Source organism: Oreochromis niloticus, linkage group LG23 (genome assembly GCF_001858045.2).
Source record: "Oreochromis niloticus isolate F11D_XX linkage group LG23, O_niloticus_UMD_NMBU, whole genome shotgun sequence".
Lineage (NCBI taxonomy): Eukaryota > Metazoa > Chordata > Actinopteri > Cichliformes > Cichlidae > Oreochromis > Oreochromis niloticus.
In genome coordinates, this window is record NC_031986.2 from 10,758,392 (window position 1) to 10,777,420 (window position 19,029).

Here is a 19,029-nt window from a genome sequence, read left to right on the forward strand (position 1 = left end):
GTTTTTTTAGATCTAATTCTATCAGGTGCTGCAGTGTTATATAATCTGTTAGCCACCAGTTTCTTTTTTCACCCCACTGACCACTGACGTCTGAGTTATTCTGTCCATTTTAGTAGCACATTAGCAAATCTTCACATAAGTTTAGTACCTTTTGGGTTGCTGTAATTTGGTAGGTTGATTTGCTGTAGTTAAAAAACAAAACAAAACACTGCATTGTTTGGTAGCCTGTAAATTAATGCACACCTTTCTGTCTTTACTCCCAGAATGCCGCCTTTCTGTATGGCCTCGGAATGGTCTACTTCCACTATAATGCCTTTCAGTGGTGAGTGGCAACTTCTTTTTGTTATTATTATTAATATTATTATTTCATTTGGATAGACACAGGGTGAGTCTGCTGAGATCATTATTATTTATGTAATAAATGCACTGTGAATCTCTTCTGGGGCTGTTCTGGATTAAAGTGAAAATCACGTCAGGGCTGTGGCAGAATGGTGGTAGATGGGGAAAATGTTACAATCTCACACTGCATTATGTTGAGCATAAGTGGACGGATATCAGCTAAACAAGAAAAAATACTGTTGTTTCTTAATGTTTGCCTTTAAAAAAAAAACCCCAAATAATTACACTTTTTAAAAACAGATTTCATGTGGCTTATTGGACTAGTAGGCTGATAAGACACAGTAGTTACCTTGATGGTAGGTAGGTTTTGTTGTTTGCTGTTGTGGGTGATATAACCTCAAAATCATGTCAAAATATTTCAAGGTAATTTGCAATTATATTTATAAAAAAACAAAAAGAAAACAAAGAACTAAACGAGGTTTCACGGGTGATTGTAGCTTGCGGACAGCAGTTTTTATTAGTGCAAATAAAAAAGAGGGGTGTTTTCCATCCTTGTTTTATAGTGAGTTGAACTTGTTAACACTAGATTCAGGCAGCAGTTTCAGAGTGCAATAGCTGTGACATGGCATAAGTTACATGCAAGCACAAAATCAGCCGACATAGTGTTCCTAGGATGTTTTTTAAATTATGAAATTCTTTTGTTTTTCACTGAGTGTATTATCGTGGCAGTCTCAAAAACTCATAAATATCAGTCAAGCTGCGTTCACTTGCAGCATGTAAACAAAATAGTCACCATCAAAATAAAAGCAACAAAGTTCTTGTGATTTTAAGGATAAATCGCAAAAACCAGTAATCCGTTCTCTGTTGGGGAGTTTATCAAAGTGTGTTTGGTGCCTGATGTAAACTTATTTACATTTGAATCCTAATTTCACATTGACTGGATGTGGGCCGTTCAGGGACCCGTTAGATGAGACAATCAATGCCATTCACATGCCTAGATTATGGATATGCCTGTTAGCTGGATTTAGATAAAGAATGGTTTGCACCAATTTGTGAATCCATCAGCTACTCTGCTAACTCAGCCTCTGTGGACAATTTGTAAGTATGTTTTAGGACATTTGAGGGGTGTACCATGAAGCCAGATGAGCTTAAAGTATGAGGTTTCTGCGTCACTAGAGTGAATAGTCATGTGATGCGTGGAACGCGCCTTTTTACATGAGCACACACAGAGCCTATAGCAGACAGCCGCGCTTAACAGAGGAAGCCGATAACCACCTCATGATAACGACATCATAAAACAACATCACCAGACAGCAGGCACTGCTTTTAAGATGTATCTCAGGAAATAAATCCCTCCTTTGTTCTCCACATGGACTGTTGACCTGCATGCAGCCGAAGAATGCCCATATATGATTGGTCACTTAGTAATACTCTGTCTACAAGCAGGCTACAAATACTGCTCAAAAGTGATCCAATCCACCGATTGCTCATTTATTAAACCCACACCAAAACCATGAAGTCTTTGGCAGCAGCACACCTATGATCAGTGAAAAGTATTTGAGCTATTTCAGATATTAAAATTAAAAATATTGGTGTGCTCTACTGATGCAAGACAGAACTTGCATGCCTCAGAAGATGGCACCTACAGTGAGCGCAACGATTCAAGGGAGCTATCCAAAGAAGCGTGCCTCTGTGATTACACAGCTCAGTTGTAGTCTGTATATGTTTACCAGCTGAAAATCTGCCTTTGATGGTGAGCTGTCCTATCTTGTTTCCATAGCAACGCCACGGCCAGCAAGAGAGACTCTGTTCTGGCTGAGTTGCCAATAAGAATCAGCTAAATTAGATTCTTCAAGATGCAGACATCAGCAAATCCAGCTGTTAGCAGCTGCAGGCAAATTCCACTGAGGCATTGTTTTCAACACGTTTTGTTTTCAGAGACATTTTTCAGATGTCAGGACATTTTTACCACTTGCTTCTGCTGTTGTTTCCAGTGGTACATAGTGTCGCCTAATGCACGTTTATCTACTATTTGAATTTATTTACCATCACAAATCATCATTATCTGACTCTCACTGGTGCCATTGAATGAAGCGGCCAGTTGAGAGCTGGAGAGCTAACTCAGAGATAATTGTCTTCTTGCACAGATCTGCATCTGTTCAGTTTACAGCCACTTTGGGCGGTTCTGTGAAGGGAGTAGTACGCTCTGTTGTAAGAAGTCTTCAGTCTTTGGTCGGTTTTCTATATGAAATGGTCTTTACTGCTTATTGAAGAGGACTCAGGGTGCTTTATATTGTGAGGTAGAGAGCCTACAATGATAGAGAGAAAATCTGAACACTCAGACGACCCCCATGAGCAAGCACTTGGTGACAGTGGGAAGAAAAAAACTCCCTTTAAACAGGAAGAAACCTCTGACAGAACCAGGCTCAGAGACGGTTGAGGGTGAGGGGAGGGAGATGAGACAAAGACGCACTGTGGAAGCGGTGAATGTGTGATGATGTAACCTGCGGCGCATGAAGCGACCAATGTGGCGGGTATAGTGGCGACTTAAAGGGCGTCCACACAGGAAGTAATGTGTCATTTAGGTCACGAGCTGACATACTGTTTGCATAGAAATGACTAATGAATTTGTTGATCATGAAATGTTTGGAGGTAGATAGAAACCCTCAAAAAGCGTTAAATAAAAGTTTAGATTGCTTAAACTTTTATTGTGTCAGTTTTCATTTTGAAGCAAGCATAGATAACAAAAAGGGTGAGTTCTCAGTTTCCGGGGAAGAAGCATCTTTAGTGTTCAGCAGAAGATGGTACGCTTGCTGCGTGACTGCAATAAACAGCTGCTGTTGGAGATCAGCTTTTGCGCATACCTCAAGTTTTTCTCTAAATGTAAATGTTTTTATTATCTCTCCCCCCCCCCCCCAATCTAATTCTCCTACAGGGCGATCAAAGCATTCCAGGAGGTGCTGTACATTGACCCGGGGTTCTCCCGGGCTAAGGAGATCCACCTGCGCCTAGGTCTCATGTTCAAGGTCAACACAGACTACGAGTCAAGCCTAAAGGTATGTGCAGCTTAAAGAGTCACGCATCACTCTTGATAAACGAATCCTGAGAACCGGCGATGAAGCGAACAAAAGGAAACGCGGATTTTCTCAACAGCAGCGGTTTCACACTTCAAGCTGACCTTGAAGCGTGAAACGAGCGAGCAGAGCACGACACAAAAAGGATGGGAGCTCCCATTCAGTGCCTGAATAAGCTGCTGGCAGCTAGTGACAAATATAACAGTGAATAAGTGATTGATTCTGTGTACTCATTTCTCTCTCACAGCATTTTCAGCTGGCTTTGATTGACTCCAACCCCTGCACTTTGTCCAAAGCTGAAAGTAAGCACCTTTTCTATTTATTTGAGTGTTATGTTATTAATGGTATCTAACCGCTTTTGTGAATATGCATCATTATTTTTTATTCTTTCAGCTCTCCCCTGCATCTTTTCTCCTTTCACCATCCTTCTGTACGCGGCGTTAGACCGGTGGTCTGCTGCTTTTGCTTCAGTCTACTTAGAGCACTGGAATTATTTGATATGCTGCTCCCATCTCATCTCGCCCGCCGTGCTACCTGTTACCTTGGTGATAGCAATATCCATTTTTGCCCAGGCTCCCGCTGTTTGCCTTTGCTTTTTTGTGTCCCCCCTCACTGCTTTTCTAACTCGCTCACATACGTAGCAAGGGCAGCCCCCATTTTACTTCCCCCCCCCTCACTCTCTCTCTCGCTTGCTCGCTCTCTCTCCCTCCTCTCCACTCTCTCTCCCTCTCTCTCTCTCTCTCTCCCTCTCCATCTGCTGAGAGTCACTCAGGCAGCTTAGATCAGACACTGCAGCGCTCCAGACAAAGGAAGGTGCTGCCAGGAGCACAGCTTACCTACCTGCTCTGTTCATGTAGACTGGGCCAGCCTCGGGTTTCTGTCACCTCTTTATTATTGACAGCTCAGCACTACTTTCCAAAGACTTTTGGAAACACACTGAGGAGGGACTCACTTTTTCTTGAAATGTTGAATAACCTCTAACACGCTTGTGTTCTTGTGTCTCTCTCTCTTTTTTTTTTTTTTGTAGTTCAGTTCCACATTGCTCATCTGTATGAGATTCAGGTAAGTGTTTGCTGCTTGATTCGACCTGCACTTGAGCTCTGCTTGCTCTCAAGGGTACAAGACTAGATTTGCCCCCACCCACCCCCATCTATGCTGAGTAATTGAGAAAGGGGTGGGTGTAAGTGCTGCATGTCGATTGAATGTGGAACAGCAAGACTAATAGCTTTGAGTTAGCGGTGTAAAAAATGGCAGTGCGTCTGAATGCCGGGGATTGCCCTGTTTCCTATTTTCTCTTCTGTTTTTTCTTTTTTTAAAAATTTGAACTACGTGCTGACAAATTGAGGGAGCAGGGTGCTCGAGTGGGTGGCGCGCGGGAGGGGATAGGAGATTACTCTCGGCCGATCGACAGGGTTGCCACGGAAACAAGAAAGTCTGTCTCCCCCTCTTTTGTATGCTGGTGGTCTCCCTCTCTCTCTCTCTCTCTCTCTCTCTCTCTCTCTCTCTCTCTCTCTCTCTCTCTCTCTCTCTCTCTCTCTCTCTCTCTCTCTTTATGTGGGTTTCATTGGAGAGGTACAGTAGCTCTCGCCAGCTCAGGGATGCGTTTATTTTGTTTTTTAAAAATTATTATTTATTTATTTTTTTTAAATTGTGCTGTGTCAGAACTCGCCGCTGCAGTGAAAGACTCCCGGCTAAATTAAGAAGGGTGGGAAGTGCAGTCAGCATGATTACTACATTCCTGTCTCCTGCTGCACGTTAACAGAGATGGAAAGACGGCCAAAATAGCAACTATAACTATAAACTAAAAACTATAGGTCTAAACTGTTTTGTTTTTTGTTTTATTACTTTTTTACTCCTTGCTACCCTTCCTCTTATCCTTTTCCCATATCCAGAAGAAATACCGGGCTTCCAAGGAGGCTTATGAGAGCCTTCTGCAGACAGAAGATCTTCCTGTGCAGGTGAAGGCCACTACCCTGCAGCAGTTAGGTAAGGTTTTCTAAGGATATATCATAGTTTTGATATTTCTTAAAAACAAACACACAGTTGGGTAATTGGATATATTCCCAGGCTGGATGCATCACACGGTGGAGCAGCTCGGGGACAGAGCAAGCAGGGACAGCTATGCCATCCAGTGTCTGCAGAAGTCTCTGGAGGCCGACCCCAACTCTGGACAGTCCTGGTACTTCCTTGGCAGGTATGCTGCACACCAGAAAAACAGCCTACAGAGGATTATGGTGTTTGATACTAGTGTGCTACTTACCTCTGCTTTCCTGAAATGAAGCAATAAAATAATGGATTGTGAGGCTCTAAAAGCAATGTGTGGGGTGTTTGTGAGTCCTGGACAGCTGAGCTGGACAAGTCCCAATTCCTTTCTCATTAGCTCAGAAGTCTATGTATTAGTGGCTAATGCTGCTGGCTAGCTGCTCCTAGGCATGTATTTCCAGCGCCATATTTTATTTAATTTTAAACTTCATTAGAGTGGCTTTGCATGATTAGCAGTTAAAAATAACCCCCATTAACTTTGGGCTCCTTGTTCAACCTCTGTCTGAAACAAGCAGTTCTAGCTCACTTTGCTCTCCTTTTAAGCTACTTTTCATCTGATTGGCTCCCCCCTCGCAGACTGAAGACCTTCCTTCTTTCCACTTTTTTTTTCTCTTTTTCTTTTTGTTTTGTTTCTGTTTGTTTGTTTGTGACCACGCACTACTACACAGAGAATTTACATTCCAGTTCAGCATCTATGCGTGCACCCCGGGCAGCAGACTTCAAGCGAATGTCAGGACTAGAACAGGAGTAGCTACTTAAGAATTGGGTTTTCAGCTGTCCGTGTCCTCAGTGGAATAAAACCAAGGCTTAAGAAAAAGCATGGGAAGTTGGGCTCTGTTGTAAAAGGTTTATTGAAGATGAAATTTAAATCCATAGCTTGGCAATATCAGCGCTGTGTTCTCTTTGGTGGTTGATCAGGGGAGGCACATTCTTTTGGCGCGTCATTTTGTGTATTGGTTGTCACTTTTTTGCCGACAGCAGATTAGTAATGGAGGTGAGGAGAATCAGAAATTGCCACCACCACTTTACACAGAGGGCTTCATTTTCCGATCCTCCTTATGTTTTAATTTCCTTAATGGCTCTGTGGGTGAGCCTTCTCTATTTCACACAAAATTGCCATCGAATTATGATTTATTGAGTTGTCACTTAAAATTGTCAAAGTATTTGTTCTGTTATGGATCTGGTAACACTAGGTATCAGCTGGTGAAAGCATGTTAAAGGGTGGAATTTGTAAAGAGGAATGTATTTTTGGAATATTATTTCCGTATCGTGACAGCCTTTGTCTTTCCACAGGTGCTACTCAAGTATTGGGAAAGTCCAGGATGCCTTCATGTCTTATCGGCAATCCATAGACAAATCAGAGGCCAATGCAGACACCTGGTGCTCAATAGGGTAACTTTTGTATTTAAAAGTATTCTATTACTTGTTTTCACGAAGAAAAATATTTAAAACCATTTTTTTTTCTGCATCATCATTTTAATTTTTCTTCCCCCTTCTATCGTCATCCTCCCCTCCCTCTTCCCCCCTCTTCCCCTGTCCTCAGGGTGTTGTATCAGCAGCAGAACCAGCCCATGGACGCTCTGCAGGCGTACATCTGCGCCGTGCAGCTGGACCACAGCCACGCCGCTGCCTGGATGGACCTGGGCACACTGTACGAGTCCTGCAACCAGCCGCACGACGCCATCAAGTGCTACATCAATGCCACTCGCAGCAAGGGCTGCACCAACACCGCTGCGCTAACCCACCGCATCAAATGCCTGCAGGTGGGTGGTGAGAAGGATTTCATAGAAGAAGCAATATGCAATGGCTGTTTGGATGGGTATATAGCGTCAGCTGGATTATTTGGTTTGAAGAAAATTTAACAGAAGTGCAAAGATATTTGTCTAACAGCAACAGTGAGGTTTTCATAAACGGTTTTCCCCAGGTGAGGCAGTCGAGTAGCTTTAATTGTAGCGTGTTGAGATGAGAATGCTTACTGAAACTGCTGGTTGCGATTTCCTTCTTACAATTGCAGGATAAAGTTTGCGTTTTTACATTTTAGGGTAAAATCTGTGTTTCTGCATTGTGACATAAATATGATTTGATTTTCACACAATGCCTTTAAAGCAGATAAGCACATCCCAGTTTGCATATCTGTGAGGGGAGGGTGTCAAGTATCTGAACCTCGTGATTTCAGTCAGTGAGGTGGCAATCAGGTGAGATGGGGTGGCCTGTTTTTATTTTCAGAACAGGAATCTGATCTTCACAACACGTCTTTGAGGAAGAGAATTGTTGCACGAGGAACCAAGTTTTCTGAGAACCTTGCACAAAGAGCTGTGGATGCTCAGCAGGTTAGAGGAGATTACATAACCATCTGGGAAGAGTAGGGATTCGACTGATCTGCAGTCAGACTGCCGTTGCCAGTAAAGAAGAGTTATCCTCTATGCTTCTTCATAGTGTGGTTCCTGTGCAACCTGAATTATGTTCCCAGAGTAACTTCTAAACAGCTCGAGCCTCCTATATTGGCTCATGTTCCTGAGTCCACCAACAGCAGAGTGCTGATTAACAGTAATATTAATGGCTGGCCTACAAGGAGAAAGCCACTGCTCTTCATAAAGCATACTGCTACCCTTATGCAGTTTACTGATGATCCCATGGGTGAGCCCGACAGCTGCTGGAACAATGTTTTGTGGACATATGAGACTAAAATAAATTGTTTTGGTTTAAAAGACAAACATTGTGGTCGAAGAAAGGGAAACGGTGCATAAGAAAGTGTGAAGCATGGCGGTGGTAGTATCATGGTTTGGTTCTGTTGTGATGTATATCGGCCAAGATGGCTTGTTCTTCCTGACACAACCATCCCATTTATCCAGGGGGGCCGGCTTGTGACCTCCTGAGGCTGGGTTTGTCTTCCTGTCTTATGCAAAGTCAAACAGAAATGCTGTGGAAGGGCCTGAGGAAGCTCACCAGCATCTTGAGATTGATTGCATTCTTTTTAATGAAATAGTTTTAATTTCCTCCAAGCTAAGCCAGACTGATCAAAAGGCGAAACCTTTAGCTGCAGTTATTGCTGTAAAAGTGGCTCACAGGCTGATAAGAGCTATGGTTCAGAGTTTCCCTCCTCACAGATATGCAATACTGGATCATCTGTATCGAGAAATGAATGGATGTCCATGTTTAATGTTTTCACTTTTAAGGTATTTATGTGGAAATGAAGAGAATCTTTTTCCTGTAATTGTAAGCGCTCTGTGAATAAGCATCATTGGGCTTTTTTTTTTTTTTTTCTTCAACCAATCAAAAGACACGTAACCTACTTTATCCCTGATTGAAGTTTGCTTTAATTTGCTGGAGCTGCTCTGGGGTTCACCGGAGTTGTTTGGCGTGGCTCATGCAGATAACGGGCAGAAAACAGTGCAGTGAACGCCACAGACACAAAATGATACCAGTGCAGGCTTCGTAGTAGGCTCCCTTTAGCATTAGTAGCCTCTCCCTTTTTCTGAACCTTCCTAATCCTAAAACTCCCTTGCACTTGGATAGCAACGCATGTGGTTTCTAAAGGGCTCTTCTCCAGTACCTTCGTCTTCTTCTCTGCCTTTTGCTGTTCTTTACCATCCCTTTGAGGTTTAAATTAAATAATTCCTAAGGGATGCGATTAGACAAGGACAACAGAGACTTCGGAGGTCGAAGAATAAACCTGCTACACCCTTTGAGAAATAATTAGGTCCCCTTTTTACGGATTTCGAGATCGATTGGCGCTAACGACAGCTGACGTTAGCTGAGCGAAGTGGCCCTCAGCCCTCCCGCAGATTTAAAACCTGGGCGACCCCCGCATCTCATGCGTTAATTTATTCATCTATGCTGTCATTTTTTTTTCCTTTACATATGCATGAAGGAGTGTTACATTACCACCCAGTTTACTATAGCATAATTTCATGGCATTAAGACAAGCTCCACTGGCTTGTTTTAATGGACACTGTGACTGTGTTTGGGATCACTGTTGCTGAATGTACCTCCTCATGTTGTTAATGACATGACTGTAGGGTTGAGTTAGCCAGACCAGTGCAAGTTGGCATAATCACTGTCAGATTCTCAACTTGGCTTCACTTGTTGTTTTATTTATTTATTTATTTTAACCTCTGCCAACTTACCATTGCTAATCATTTCTTTGTTTTGAGGTCATCGTTTTCCAAAAAAAAAAAGCAAGTAAAAGAGAAAAAGCCTTGTGTTTTATTATTTTTTTATTTTTATTTTTTTCACGTCGTTCTCCATTCCCCTAGGCTCAGTTGAGTAACCCCCAGCTCAGTAGCCTACAGAGTAAAAGTAAAATGCTCCCTCTTATTGAGGAGGCATGGAGTCTGCCAATCCCAGCTGAGCTAACCTCCAGGCAGGGAGGCCTGAGCAGTGCACCACAGCAGGTGAGAGACCAGATAGAGCAACTTACCCCACCCACTCCTCCTTCCTCCCCTCTTCTTGCCTCCCCCCGCCTCCTACCTCCCCTCCCTTCCTCTGAGTCCAAACTCAGACACTTAGGCTCTCAAAACACACACGCACACACCTGCAGGGCAGCACACACGCATGCACTGTTGTACATAACAATGGGTAACGCTTGAGCTCAATAACGACGCGACCCCTCAAAATAAAAGCCTTTATTTCTCTGCTGCACTCACGATTGGAGACCTCGACTGCATTCCGAGTCTTCTTTTGTCGCAGCTTATCGCAATTGGCTACTGCTAGAAGCTCACGGGGTCACGGCTGCTTCACAGCAAAACCGAGCCAAGTGCTATCCATCCTGCACTGCCTTCTCCTTTTCTTTTTTTTTTTTTGCCTCCAGCAGTCACATGGCTTCACCCATCACGCTCAGTTTGATTCGAAAACTGAAAAAACCCGATAAATGATTTTTTTCTCATTCTTTTTCCTCTTCGATTTCTTATTTTAATCCTTTTTTTCCTAAATCTAACGTGGTATTCAGGATTACACCCCCACCCTAGTTTCCTACACCCCCCTCCCCCTCGTCCTGAACAGATTAAAGGGCTCTAATTAAAAGTAAAGTGGCTGTGTTTCTACTTCTCACACACACTTTGCCTCTTTCTTTTTTTTTTATGTGTGTTCTCTTTTTTTTTTTTTTTTTTTCCCCTGGTGGGGGCTTTTCTTCACCCTGCCTCGGTGTGATCGGTGAGGTCGTGCTGCCGTAGACTGTCCCCAGGCTTCCTATTGGCTCTGTTCGTCTTCCTCCTCCTCCCCACCCGCCTCCCTTTCCTCCCCTTCCCCCTTCATTAGCTGACCTTAGGCATCTTGCAGTGTTTCACCTCCACTTCATTTAAACACGTCCGTCATGCAGTAGATAGCCGTAGCTCTGCTGTGTCCGTGTTTGCGTGTGGTCGTCGTTGTCGGAATGTGTTGATCTTTTAGCAGCCGACGTGGCGACGCTCGACTCGAGCGCGATTGAATTTGTTCGAAATTCTTCGGATGAGCCGATTTCATTGGGTCAGGTGTGACTTTATAGCCTGACGCTAAATGATAGTGATGATAATGATATTAATAATAAAGCTGCATTTTTGTCATCTGGCTTTGTTTTTAACGCAGCGCGCTAAAACGATGGCTTGTTCCGCAGGCCATACAGTCACATCTGGCTCATGAGCTTACTCCAAACTAATATTAAAGGCTGTCAGTGTGTGAATGCTTTGTAACCTTTGGCTTCCAAGGGCGAGTTATGCCACTGTGTCCCTAAACAGCTGCTACTGCCTTGCAATGTCTCGCCAAACTTGGGAACATAGTAAGTCTTTCCCATGAGGACAGTTGGAGCGCTGTAGATGCTGTTTGGTTGTAGCCTCTGTATGTGTTTTCCCAGCTTTCCTTTAAACAGGAAAGATAACCTGGAGGGTGTTGCTGTAATTTGACTCAACGCCTTTAGACACACAGGAAGGGTTTTGTTTTTTTTATTTTGCTTTATCTGTCATTGAAGCTTTAACGCAGAATCACATTATTGCTCTCCCTTGTTTCTCTCTTTCCACAATCCCCATCTCCATGTCTCCATAACCCCCTCTCTCCCTCCTGTTCTTCCTGTTCCTCCCATACCCTTAACTTTTTTCTTTTACCCCCATCTTCTTTCATGACTTTCCTTTCATCTGGCTCTGCTCCAATCTTCTTTGTTTTACCCATCCATTTATATATCTTTTTTTTTCTTCTCCTTTGATTTGTTTCCCTTTTGCCTGCGCCTCTCCCTCCATTATCCCCCGCCCCTCCCCTACAGGCTTGCAAGCCCAATCACAGTGCAGAGGGCGGAGGCTCGGGTCAGTCTCTGCCTCCTCACGTGGGCTCGCTTGGCCAAGCGGACGACCAGTCCTGCCCAGCCAAGAGGAGGAAAGCCTCTGGTCCTGCCAAGGTAAATATGGCAGTTGTTTCCCTCGTAGTAAGCAGAGTTTACTCAGAACTGAACTGGGTGGCAGAGGCGGTAATTCCAGTTTCATTCACCTTAATACAGCTTCTTTTTGTTTTTTCACCTCAGGGTGATTCATGGGCCAGTAATCCAGCACAGCCAGTCCCCAACTGGTACCTCTCACCACAGAAATTACAGGTTGGCAACATTTTCATCTATTTATCTTAAAGGTCATCATTATTTTTAGGTGTCACATGGTTCTCACTCTTTCTGTCCGTCTTCAGATGTTGGAACAGTTACGGAGTAATCGGGCCAACTTGAAGCCGCCGCAGCTCCAGATGTTGGAGCAGCTGGAGGCTCAGCTCGCCATAATGCAGCAGCACCAGCACCAGGTATGGAACAACGTCTAGCACATTCAAAGTGATAAACAGCATCGCTTTTTTTTTTCTTTCTTTTTTTGTCAGCATCTTGAATTTATCCTATTAGTTTACAAGAAAGCTGCACAATAAACATGAGAAATTCACAGCGAGGGTCGGGTGAATGTTTTGGGTTTAGATCAGCACTGACTCTGGTGCTTCTATAAACATGGTAGTTAAAGGCTTAAACTGTGATGGCAGAGTAAATAAACTCACTAATCCAGAGTGGGTAAACGCTGCCTGATCTCCAGTCCCACAGTGTTATTCTTAAATCACTCTAACGGTGAGCTGTGGCATGTTGAGGCATTAACCCGTCGCATCTTGTGCCAAACCACGCATCAGTGCTGGAAGGTTTCAACACTCAGAGGTGAAGAGGTGAATGGTTTTTTTTGTTTGTTTTTGTTTTCTCCTGGCTGCTTCCATGTTTGTCTCAGCTCACCCGTCTGGTTTTTCAGATGTGATAAATCACTCGCCGGCGATTATGATTGACGGTTTCAAAGTATTGTTTCATTTTTCTTTCACAGATGAGACAGAGCGCCTCAGGAGGTCAGGTGCGCCCATCTCTTCCCAACGGCCCCACTACCAACTCCCTCCCTCCCCCAACCCCAGCCTGCACCCCATGCGGCCCCACCTGGGACCCCACCGGCCACCGTGTCCGCCTCAGCCACTGGCCAACGGGCCCGTGGGCTCCGCGCCGCACGGACACTCGGACCCGCTCCCCGCGGGTGACAGTAGTAACAGTAGTAATAGTAGTAGTAGTAATAATAATCAGCCAGGGCCCGCGCCCACAGGACCCAACGGAGACGTGCCTTACCTGCAACCTGCCGGCAGCGGCAGCGCAGCACTGCTACCTCACACCTGCACAAACACGCAAACACAGGACGCCATGCCGCGCCAGGCCCTGCACCTAAACTCCTCTCAGGTGAGACGCCTCACTGATGGGCTTTGTTCTCTTGTTTTTTATTCCAGCGCTGGTGACGATGCCTGCTCTGCTCTCAGCTGCTGTGTTAAGTAATAGATAAAAGCATGATTTAATCCACAGAGCTACGTTCATAAAAGCTGTCAGAAACCATTGACAAAAGTAATTAGCCCATATTTTACTTACATTTTCATTCATTTTAATTTGTACTTTTATTGAATTCATTTTTTCCTATTTCTGTTTTATATTTTTATTTTCTTTATTATTATTTTATACACATGTGAGTGTGCATCCACATGGCCACATTTCTGGCTCTGATACAGAGCCTGTATAAAAGCCAGCTTACACATCATAATTACAGCCACACGTCCACGTGTCCATGGTTCCTGCCTACGAGTGCACTTCCTAACAGCTGCACTCTTTTTCCTTCAGGGGCTTCAGAAGGGGTCTGTTCCACATGGCTCCAGCAGTGAGGGGACCCTCTCTCACCCCGAGACCCCCAACTCCACCACCCTCGCGCACCCCAACAATCAGGTTGGACATTCCACTAATGCCCCGTCGCCGCGGCCTCATAACCACCTCCCGTCCCCGCCCTCCCTCCCCCACTCCTCTACCTCAGGTGGAGCAGGACCCAGTGTGTCCGCTACCAAAGATGGCAACGCCACAGCCGCGTCCCTCGGCAACGGGAACTCTGAGGTCAAGACACCGTCGCCGCTGCCATCAGCTGATGGCAAAGCAGCGCAGGGGGACGGCCTAGCCAATCACATCCACTCGGATGGCGGCAAAGTGGTAGAAGGCGGCGACAAGCCGAGCCTTAGCGCAGACAATCCTAGGCTATCTGCCCTGCTGGCAGGGGGGAAGGGTCCAGAGGAGAGCGAGGGGCCGTCAGAAGGGACTGCATCCACAGCATCCACGACCTCGGATTCTCACAAGAAAATCAACAACATCCACCCGGCCGTCCTGCCCTCCACCCCCCATGCACAGGGCAGCTCAGCTGCCTCCTCACCCATCTCTGCCATATCCACCGCCACACCTTCGCCCAAATCCTCAGAGCACACCCAGACAGGTGGCCACAGTCCTGCCGCCACCGCGGCCACTGCACCCGCCGTCAACGGCAACAGCAAAGGAGGAATTTCCGAGGACTCCCAGAGCCCGCTGAAGGCTGAGCCGCCTGCCGTCACCAGTCTCAAAGCTACGCCTCCGCATGGGCACAGCTCCTCCTCCTCGTCATCGTCATCTTCGATATCCATCTACCCCAGCTCCACAGACGTGCTGAAGGCCTGCAGGTGAGAAGCCTCATTGTTTTTCTTTCACATTATGGAGTCTTGCGGATGCACTGAGACGGCACGCTTCTTTCCTCTGGGCAGGAACGATCGCATTGGCATCGTTGTTGTTGTTGTTGTTGTTTTTTGGTGCATGCACAAAGAACATGCAATCAGGCTGCGACAGGGGCTTTAAGTGCATTAGCAAAACACCAGTTTTCTGGCATCTTACAAACTGAGAGTGACTTAGAGCTGAGTATGTTCTGGCAGGAACAGCACTGAGTTAAGTGTGTTTGAGGTACTAATGGAAATGGGCAGCTGCTCCCGTGTAAATGAGAGAAAATGTGTGTGCCTCACTCGGCTAATTTAGTGCTGAAATGTAGCGTTTAAGGGTTTTTCATTATGTAACGTAATGTTTGGAACCTGTCTGGAATGTTCTCCAAAATCGTAGCAAAGTTTAAGACCATTTTGTTATTTGCTGCCTGTGCAGAATGAGAGCAGGATGGCCAGGCTGTGTGGGTTGTTTTGAGCATGTCTCCTCCCTGTGGAATTGCAGTGTAACTGCAGTACTGATGGCAAATTATTATGTAACTGTCAACAACACCGAAGGCTACTGGGCAGTCTTGTTGCCATGCAGATATTATTCAGTTAAACGGAGCCCTCCATGTGATTACAGACCTTCTATCAAATGGAAATGAGTGGTTTGAGGTTTTGTTTTTTGTTTTGTTTTTTAGTTTACATTTTAATTATTAAAATGTGCCATCACACCCTGCATGTTTCTAATGATACCACTGATATTGCTGAGAAGGAATTTGAGAGAATTGTTTGCATCACAGCTGTGGCTGAGGTGGTTTTGTGTGCTATGCATGTGCAGAAACCTGGGGAAGAACGGTCTGTCCAACAGCAGCATCCTCCTGGATAAGTGCCCCCCGCCACGCCTGCCACCTCCACCCTCACCAGCCCTGCCCAAAGACAAGCTCAACCCTCCCACACCTAGCATCTACGTGAGTATTAGCCATCAGCAAAATAAGTACATTTTAAATTTCTTCAGTTTTTAGGGCCCGAATTAAAAAGTAATTACTTTGTTTCCTGTGACTGGACCAGCTGGAGAACAAGAGAGATGCTTTCTTCCCCCCGCTGCACCAGTTCTGCACAAACCCCTCCAACCCCGTCACTGTCATTCGAGGACTGGCCGGAGCTCTCAAACTGGGTAAATGGCTCCATTACAAACGTGTGTGTATGTGTATGTTTGCCGTCACAGCGATGATCGGAGCTTCAACTGTGTGCGGGTGTGTTTCTTCACGCAGACTTGGGTCTGTTTTCCACAAAGACGTTGGTCGAGGCCAATCCAGAGCACCTGGTGGAGGTCTGGACTCAGCTCTCCCAGCCCGCCGATGAGAACTGGGATCCGACCGGCACCAAGAAAATGTGGCGCTGTGAGAGCGCCCGCTCCCAAACCACCATCGCCAAATACGCCCAGTATCAGGCCGCCTCCTTCCAAGAGTCCCTGCGGGTCAGTTCCACTTTGCCTGTCACTTCAGAGACTGTAGAGAAAGATTCAGCTCGACTATAATCCTGAACTCACACTTTTGGTTTGTTTGCAGGAGGAGAATGAAAAGAAGGCACTAAAGGAGCCCTCAGACACAGAGCCAGCGTCAGCAGAGAGGTACCTATCAGCGTTCTTGAAACAAAGACCCAGGTTTAATTATTTTGGCCTGTTACAAAATCTCCAGGCTCTGATTTTTGTTCAGCTTTTCTCTGGTTTTCCTCAGAAATATAATGCAGAACATATTAAAACCGTTATTTTCTGCGAGTGATTATGGTCGTACTCTGTGTGTGGCTTATTGGGAATTCTCTGTGTGTCTTAAGTGCTGCCCGCAAAAGAAGGGGACCTTTGAAATACATCAAGTTTGGAACCAACATCGACGTGTCGGACGAACGGAAGTGAGTCTCATCTTCCATTCATAGCTTGTCTCTCGCGAGTGTAACCCAGAAAAAACTGAGCTGCCTGTGTGAGAATCTTTTTGAGTTAAAGTCTGAACTGTTTGAGCAAATTTCAACCAAAAATAAGAGAACTGCTCATCTGAACGAGGTTAAACTTGGTACTGTGGACACATGCACAGCAGTACATCTGTTTTATTATTATTGTTGTTATTAGTTATTAATAAGATACTTTAAACTTTCTGAATTAAAAGCACCGCTCTCATCTCACCTGCCAGGTGGAAACAGCAGCTCCAGGAGCTCAGCAAACTCCCAGCCTTCGCTCGAGTGGTTTCTGCCGGCAACCTGCTCAGTCACGTGGGTCACACCATCATGGGTATGAACACAGTCCAGCTCTACATGAAGGTGCCTGGGAGCCGGATACCAGGTCAGCACACTAACAAGAAATTATGTCTACATTATTTTTTATTTTATGCTTTTTTTTTTTTTTTGAAGTGGTCAAAGAACATTTGTTTTTCCCCCCCAGGTCATCAGGAACACAATAACTTCTGTGCCGTCAACATCAACATTGGACCAGGAGACTGTGAATGGTTTGCAGTACCGGAGCCCTACTGGGGAGTGATGAGCAACTTCTGTGAAAAGTAAGGAGCTCTTCATCTTTCTCCTCTCGTTCTCTCAGCTTACACACACGCGCCTCCCAACTTCTCTTCTCAAACTCCTCCTTCCTCCAGGAACAACATCAACTTCCTGATGGGCTCGTGGTGGCCTAACCTGGAGGACCTGTACGAGGCCGACGTGCCCGTCTACCGCTTCATCCAGCGCCCGGGCGACTTGGTGTGGCTCAACACTGGCACAGTGCACTGGGTGCAGGCTATTGGCTGGTGCAATAACATCGCCTGGAACGTGGGACCTCTTACTGGTATGGAGTCATAGAAAGCATGTTTTGTCTTAATAATAATAATAATAATAGTAGTAATAAACCATTTTCACCCACAGTTGATGATAGCTCAGAGGCACTGAGGTGTGATTGAAGGGTTCTCATCCACAGTCGGGTTGATTCTATTTTCGCCGCCAGAAGGAAAATGTAAAACAGCCGTTACACTCCGCCAGAGTCTGCTGACAAAAAACGAGCAATTTTACCTCCCAAAGCTGGAGTTTGTGTACTTGTGTTTCTCCCGTGAGAATAAAAATATAGAGGCTGGCGGCTTTGAAAACAGCTTTTAACCACTTTTAAACCGTCGTTACCCTTAACTGAGGCAGGCCTCGTATTTCAGGCCATTTTTCTGCTCGTGAAAGCAAGAAAACAGTGATTTTAAACATCTGTTACTGGAAAAGTCTGTATTTGCTCATCAGCTGGGAGCCAAAGTTGAGAAGCATTCAGAATATGAATACATTTGTGATGCTCTGACCTTTCGCCGTAATGTTTCCCTGCTGATTTTTGCCCTTTTCAGCTGATTAACGAGCTGACTGCGGTGCAGTTTTAAATCCACGTAGTCTGTGTGACAGAGTAGTGTCAGTAAAAGCGCCCGTTTATGCTTACGCTGACTGATGAAGGGCTCCTGGCTGTCGGCGTCCCGTGCGTGTCTGTGTCCAATAAAGTCCAGAATGTTCTCTTAAATCTTTAAACTGCTCTTTCAGCCCACCAGTACAAGCTGGCTGTGGAGCGATACGAGTGGAATAAGCTCCAGAGCGTCAAGTCCATGGTTCCCATGGTGCACCTCTCCTGGAACATGGCGCGCAACATTAAAGTCTCCGACCACAAGCTGTTCGAGATGATCAAGTAAGTCGTGGGGACTTCTGCGGCTTCTATTTTTCTTTCTTTTCCACCCGTCGCTGACGCCTCTGTTCCCGTCACAGGTACTGCTTGCTGCGGACGTTGAAGCAGTGTCAGTGGGTGAAGGAAGCCTTGGCGGCAGCCGGCAAGGAAACGGTGCTGAGGCCGAGGACCAGGGACGAGCCGGCCCACTACTGCACCATCTGTGAGGTCAGTGAGCAACACCGGGAACATTGCAGCACCAGGGGTGTGAATTTTAACAGGATGTCACATTTTTCTGGCTTTGCAGCTTTTTCAAGTGAAAGATAATAGTCTTCGGCGCGAGCGTTCCCACTCACATCCTGAATATTACTCTGCACCCTGGATTGTTGGATTAGAGAAGTTTCGTCCCTTAACTGTGTGTTTTACGTGTGAATTATAAGCATGTGGCTCAGGTAGGTAGAGCAGGTCGTCTGCTAATCAAAAGGATGATAGAAGAGGAGAAAAGCGCTGTATAAGAGCCAGTCCATTTACCACATAGTGTAAAGTAAATGTCAATAATAGAAATGAGCTGCTAATTTATTTTATTTATTTATTCATTTCCCACCACTGTGGACATGTATAACCTTTAATCTAACATGTGTGGAGGAAAGCAAGCATAGGCTAAATCCTGCACTTCAGATGAAATGGTCCTGCTCGTTTCCCCTCCGGTTTTCTTTTTTTTTGTTGTTTTTGGACAGCATGAGCACTTATTGCGATCAGCTGAATTGAAGCCCGGCTCGGTTTTTGTTTGCGTTAATTAACATCTTCATTAATGGCTCCTATTTAAGTGGGGGGTGGGGGGTGCTTTCAGCTGCTTTTTTAGAAAAGCATCCCATTAAGTGTCTTCTGTCAATTGCTGTGATAATCGCAGACAGTTGCAAGAGA

The 19,029-nt window shown here is 45.3% G+C and overlaps 1 protein-coding gene across 1 annotated transcript in view; it reads left to right on the forward strand.

Annotated features, from left to right (window-relative positions):
* The window catches only part of LOC100694035 (lysine-specific demethylase 6A), a 33,796-nt gene that overhangs the window by 13,467 nt on the left and 1,300 nt on the right, over positions 1–19,029 (forward strand). Inside the window, 24 exon segments of the mRNA XM_003440945.5 lie at positions 264–322; positions 3,275–3,395; positions 3,661–3,715; positions 4,441–4,475; positions 5,306–5,399; positions 5,481–5,607; positions 6,750–6,848; positions 7,000–7,219; positions 11,686–11,817; positions 11,941–12,009; positions 12,096–12,203; positions 12,752–12,808; positions 12,811–13,149; positions 13,579–14,432; positions 15,283–15,412; positions 15,513–15,618; positions 15,716–15,921; positions 16,013–16,074; positions 16,278–16,352; positions 16,628–16,776; positions 16,876–16,990; positions 17,081–17,268; positions 17,988–18,129; positions 18,207–18,333. Coding sequence (XP_003440993.3) covers positions 264–322; positions 3,275–3,395; positions 3,661–3,715; positions 4,441–4,475; positions 5,306–5,399; positions 5,481–5,607; positions 6,750–6,848; positions 7,000–7,219; positions 11,686–11,817; positions 11,941–12,009; positions 12,096–12,203; positions 12,752–12,808; positions 12,811–13,149; positions 13,579–14,432; positions 15,283–15,412; positions 15,513–15,618; positions 15,716–15,921; positions 16,013–16,074; positions 16,278–16,352; positions 16,628–16,776; positions 16,876–16,990; positions 17,081–17,268; positions 17,988–18,129; positions 18,207–18,333 — 3,669 coding nt within the window.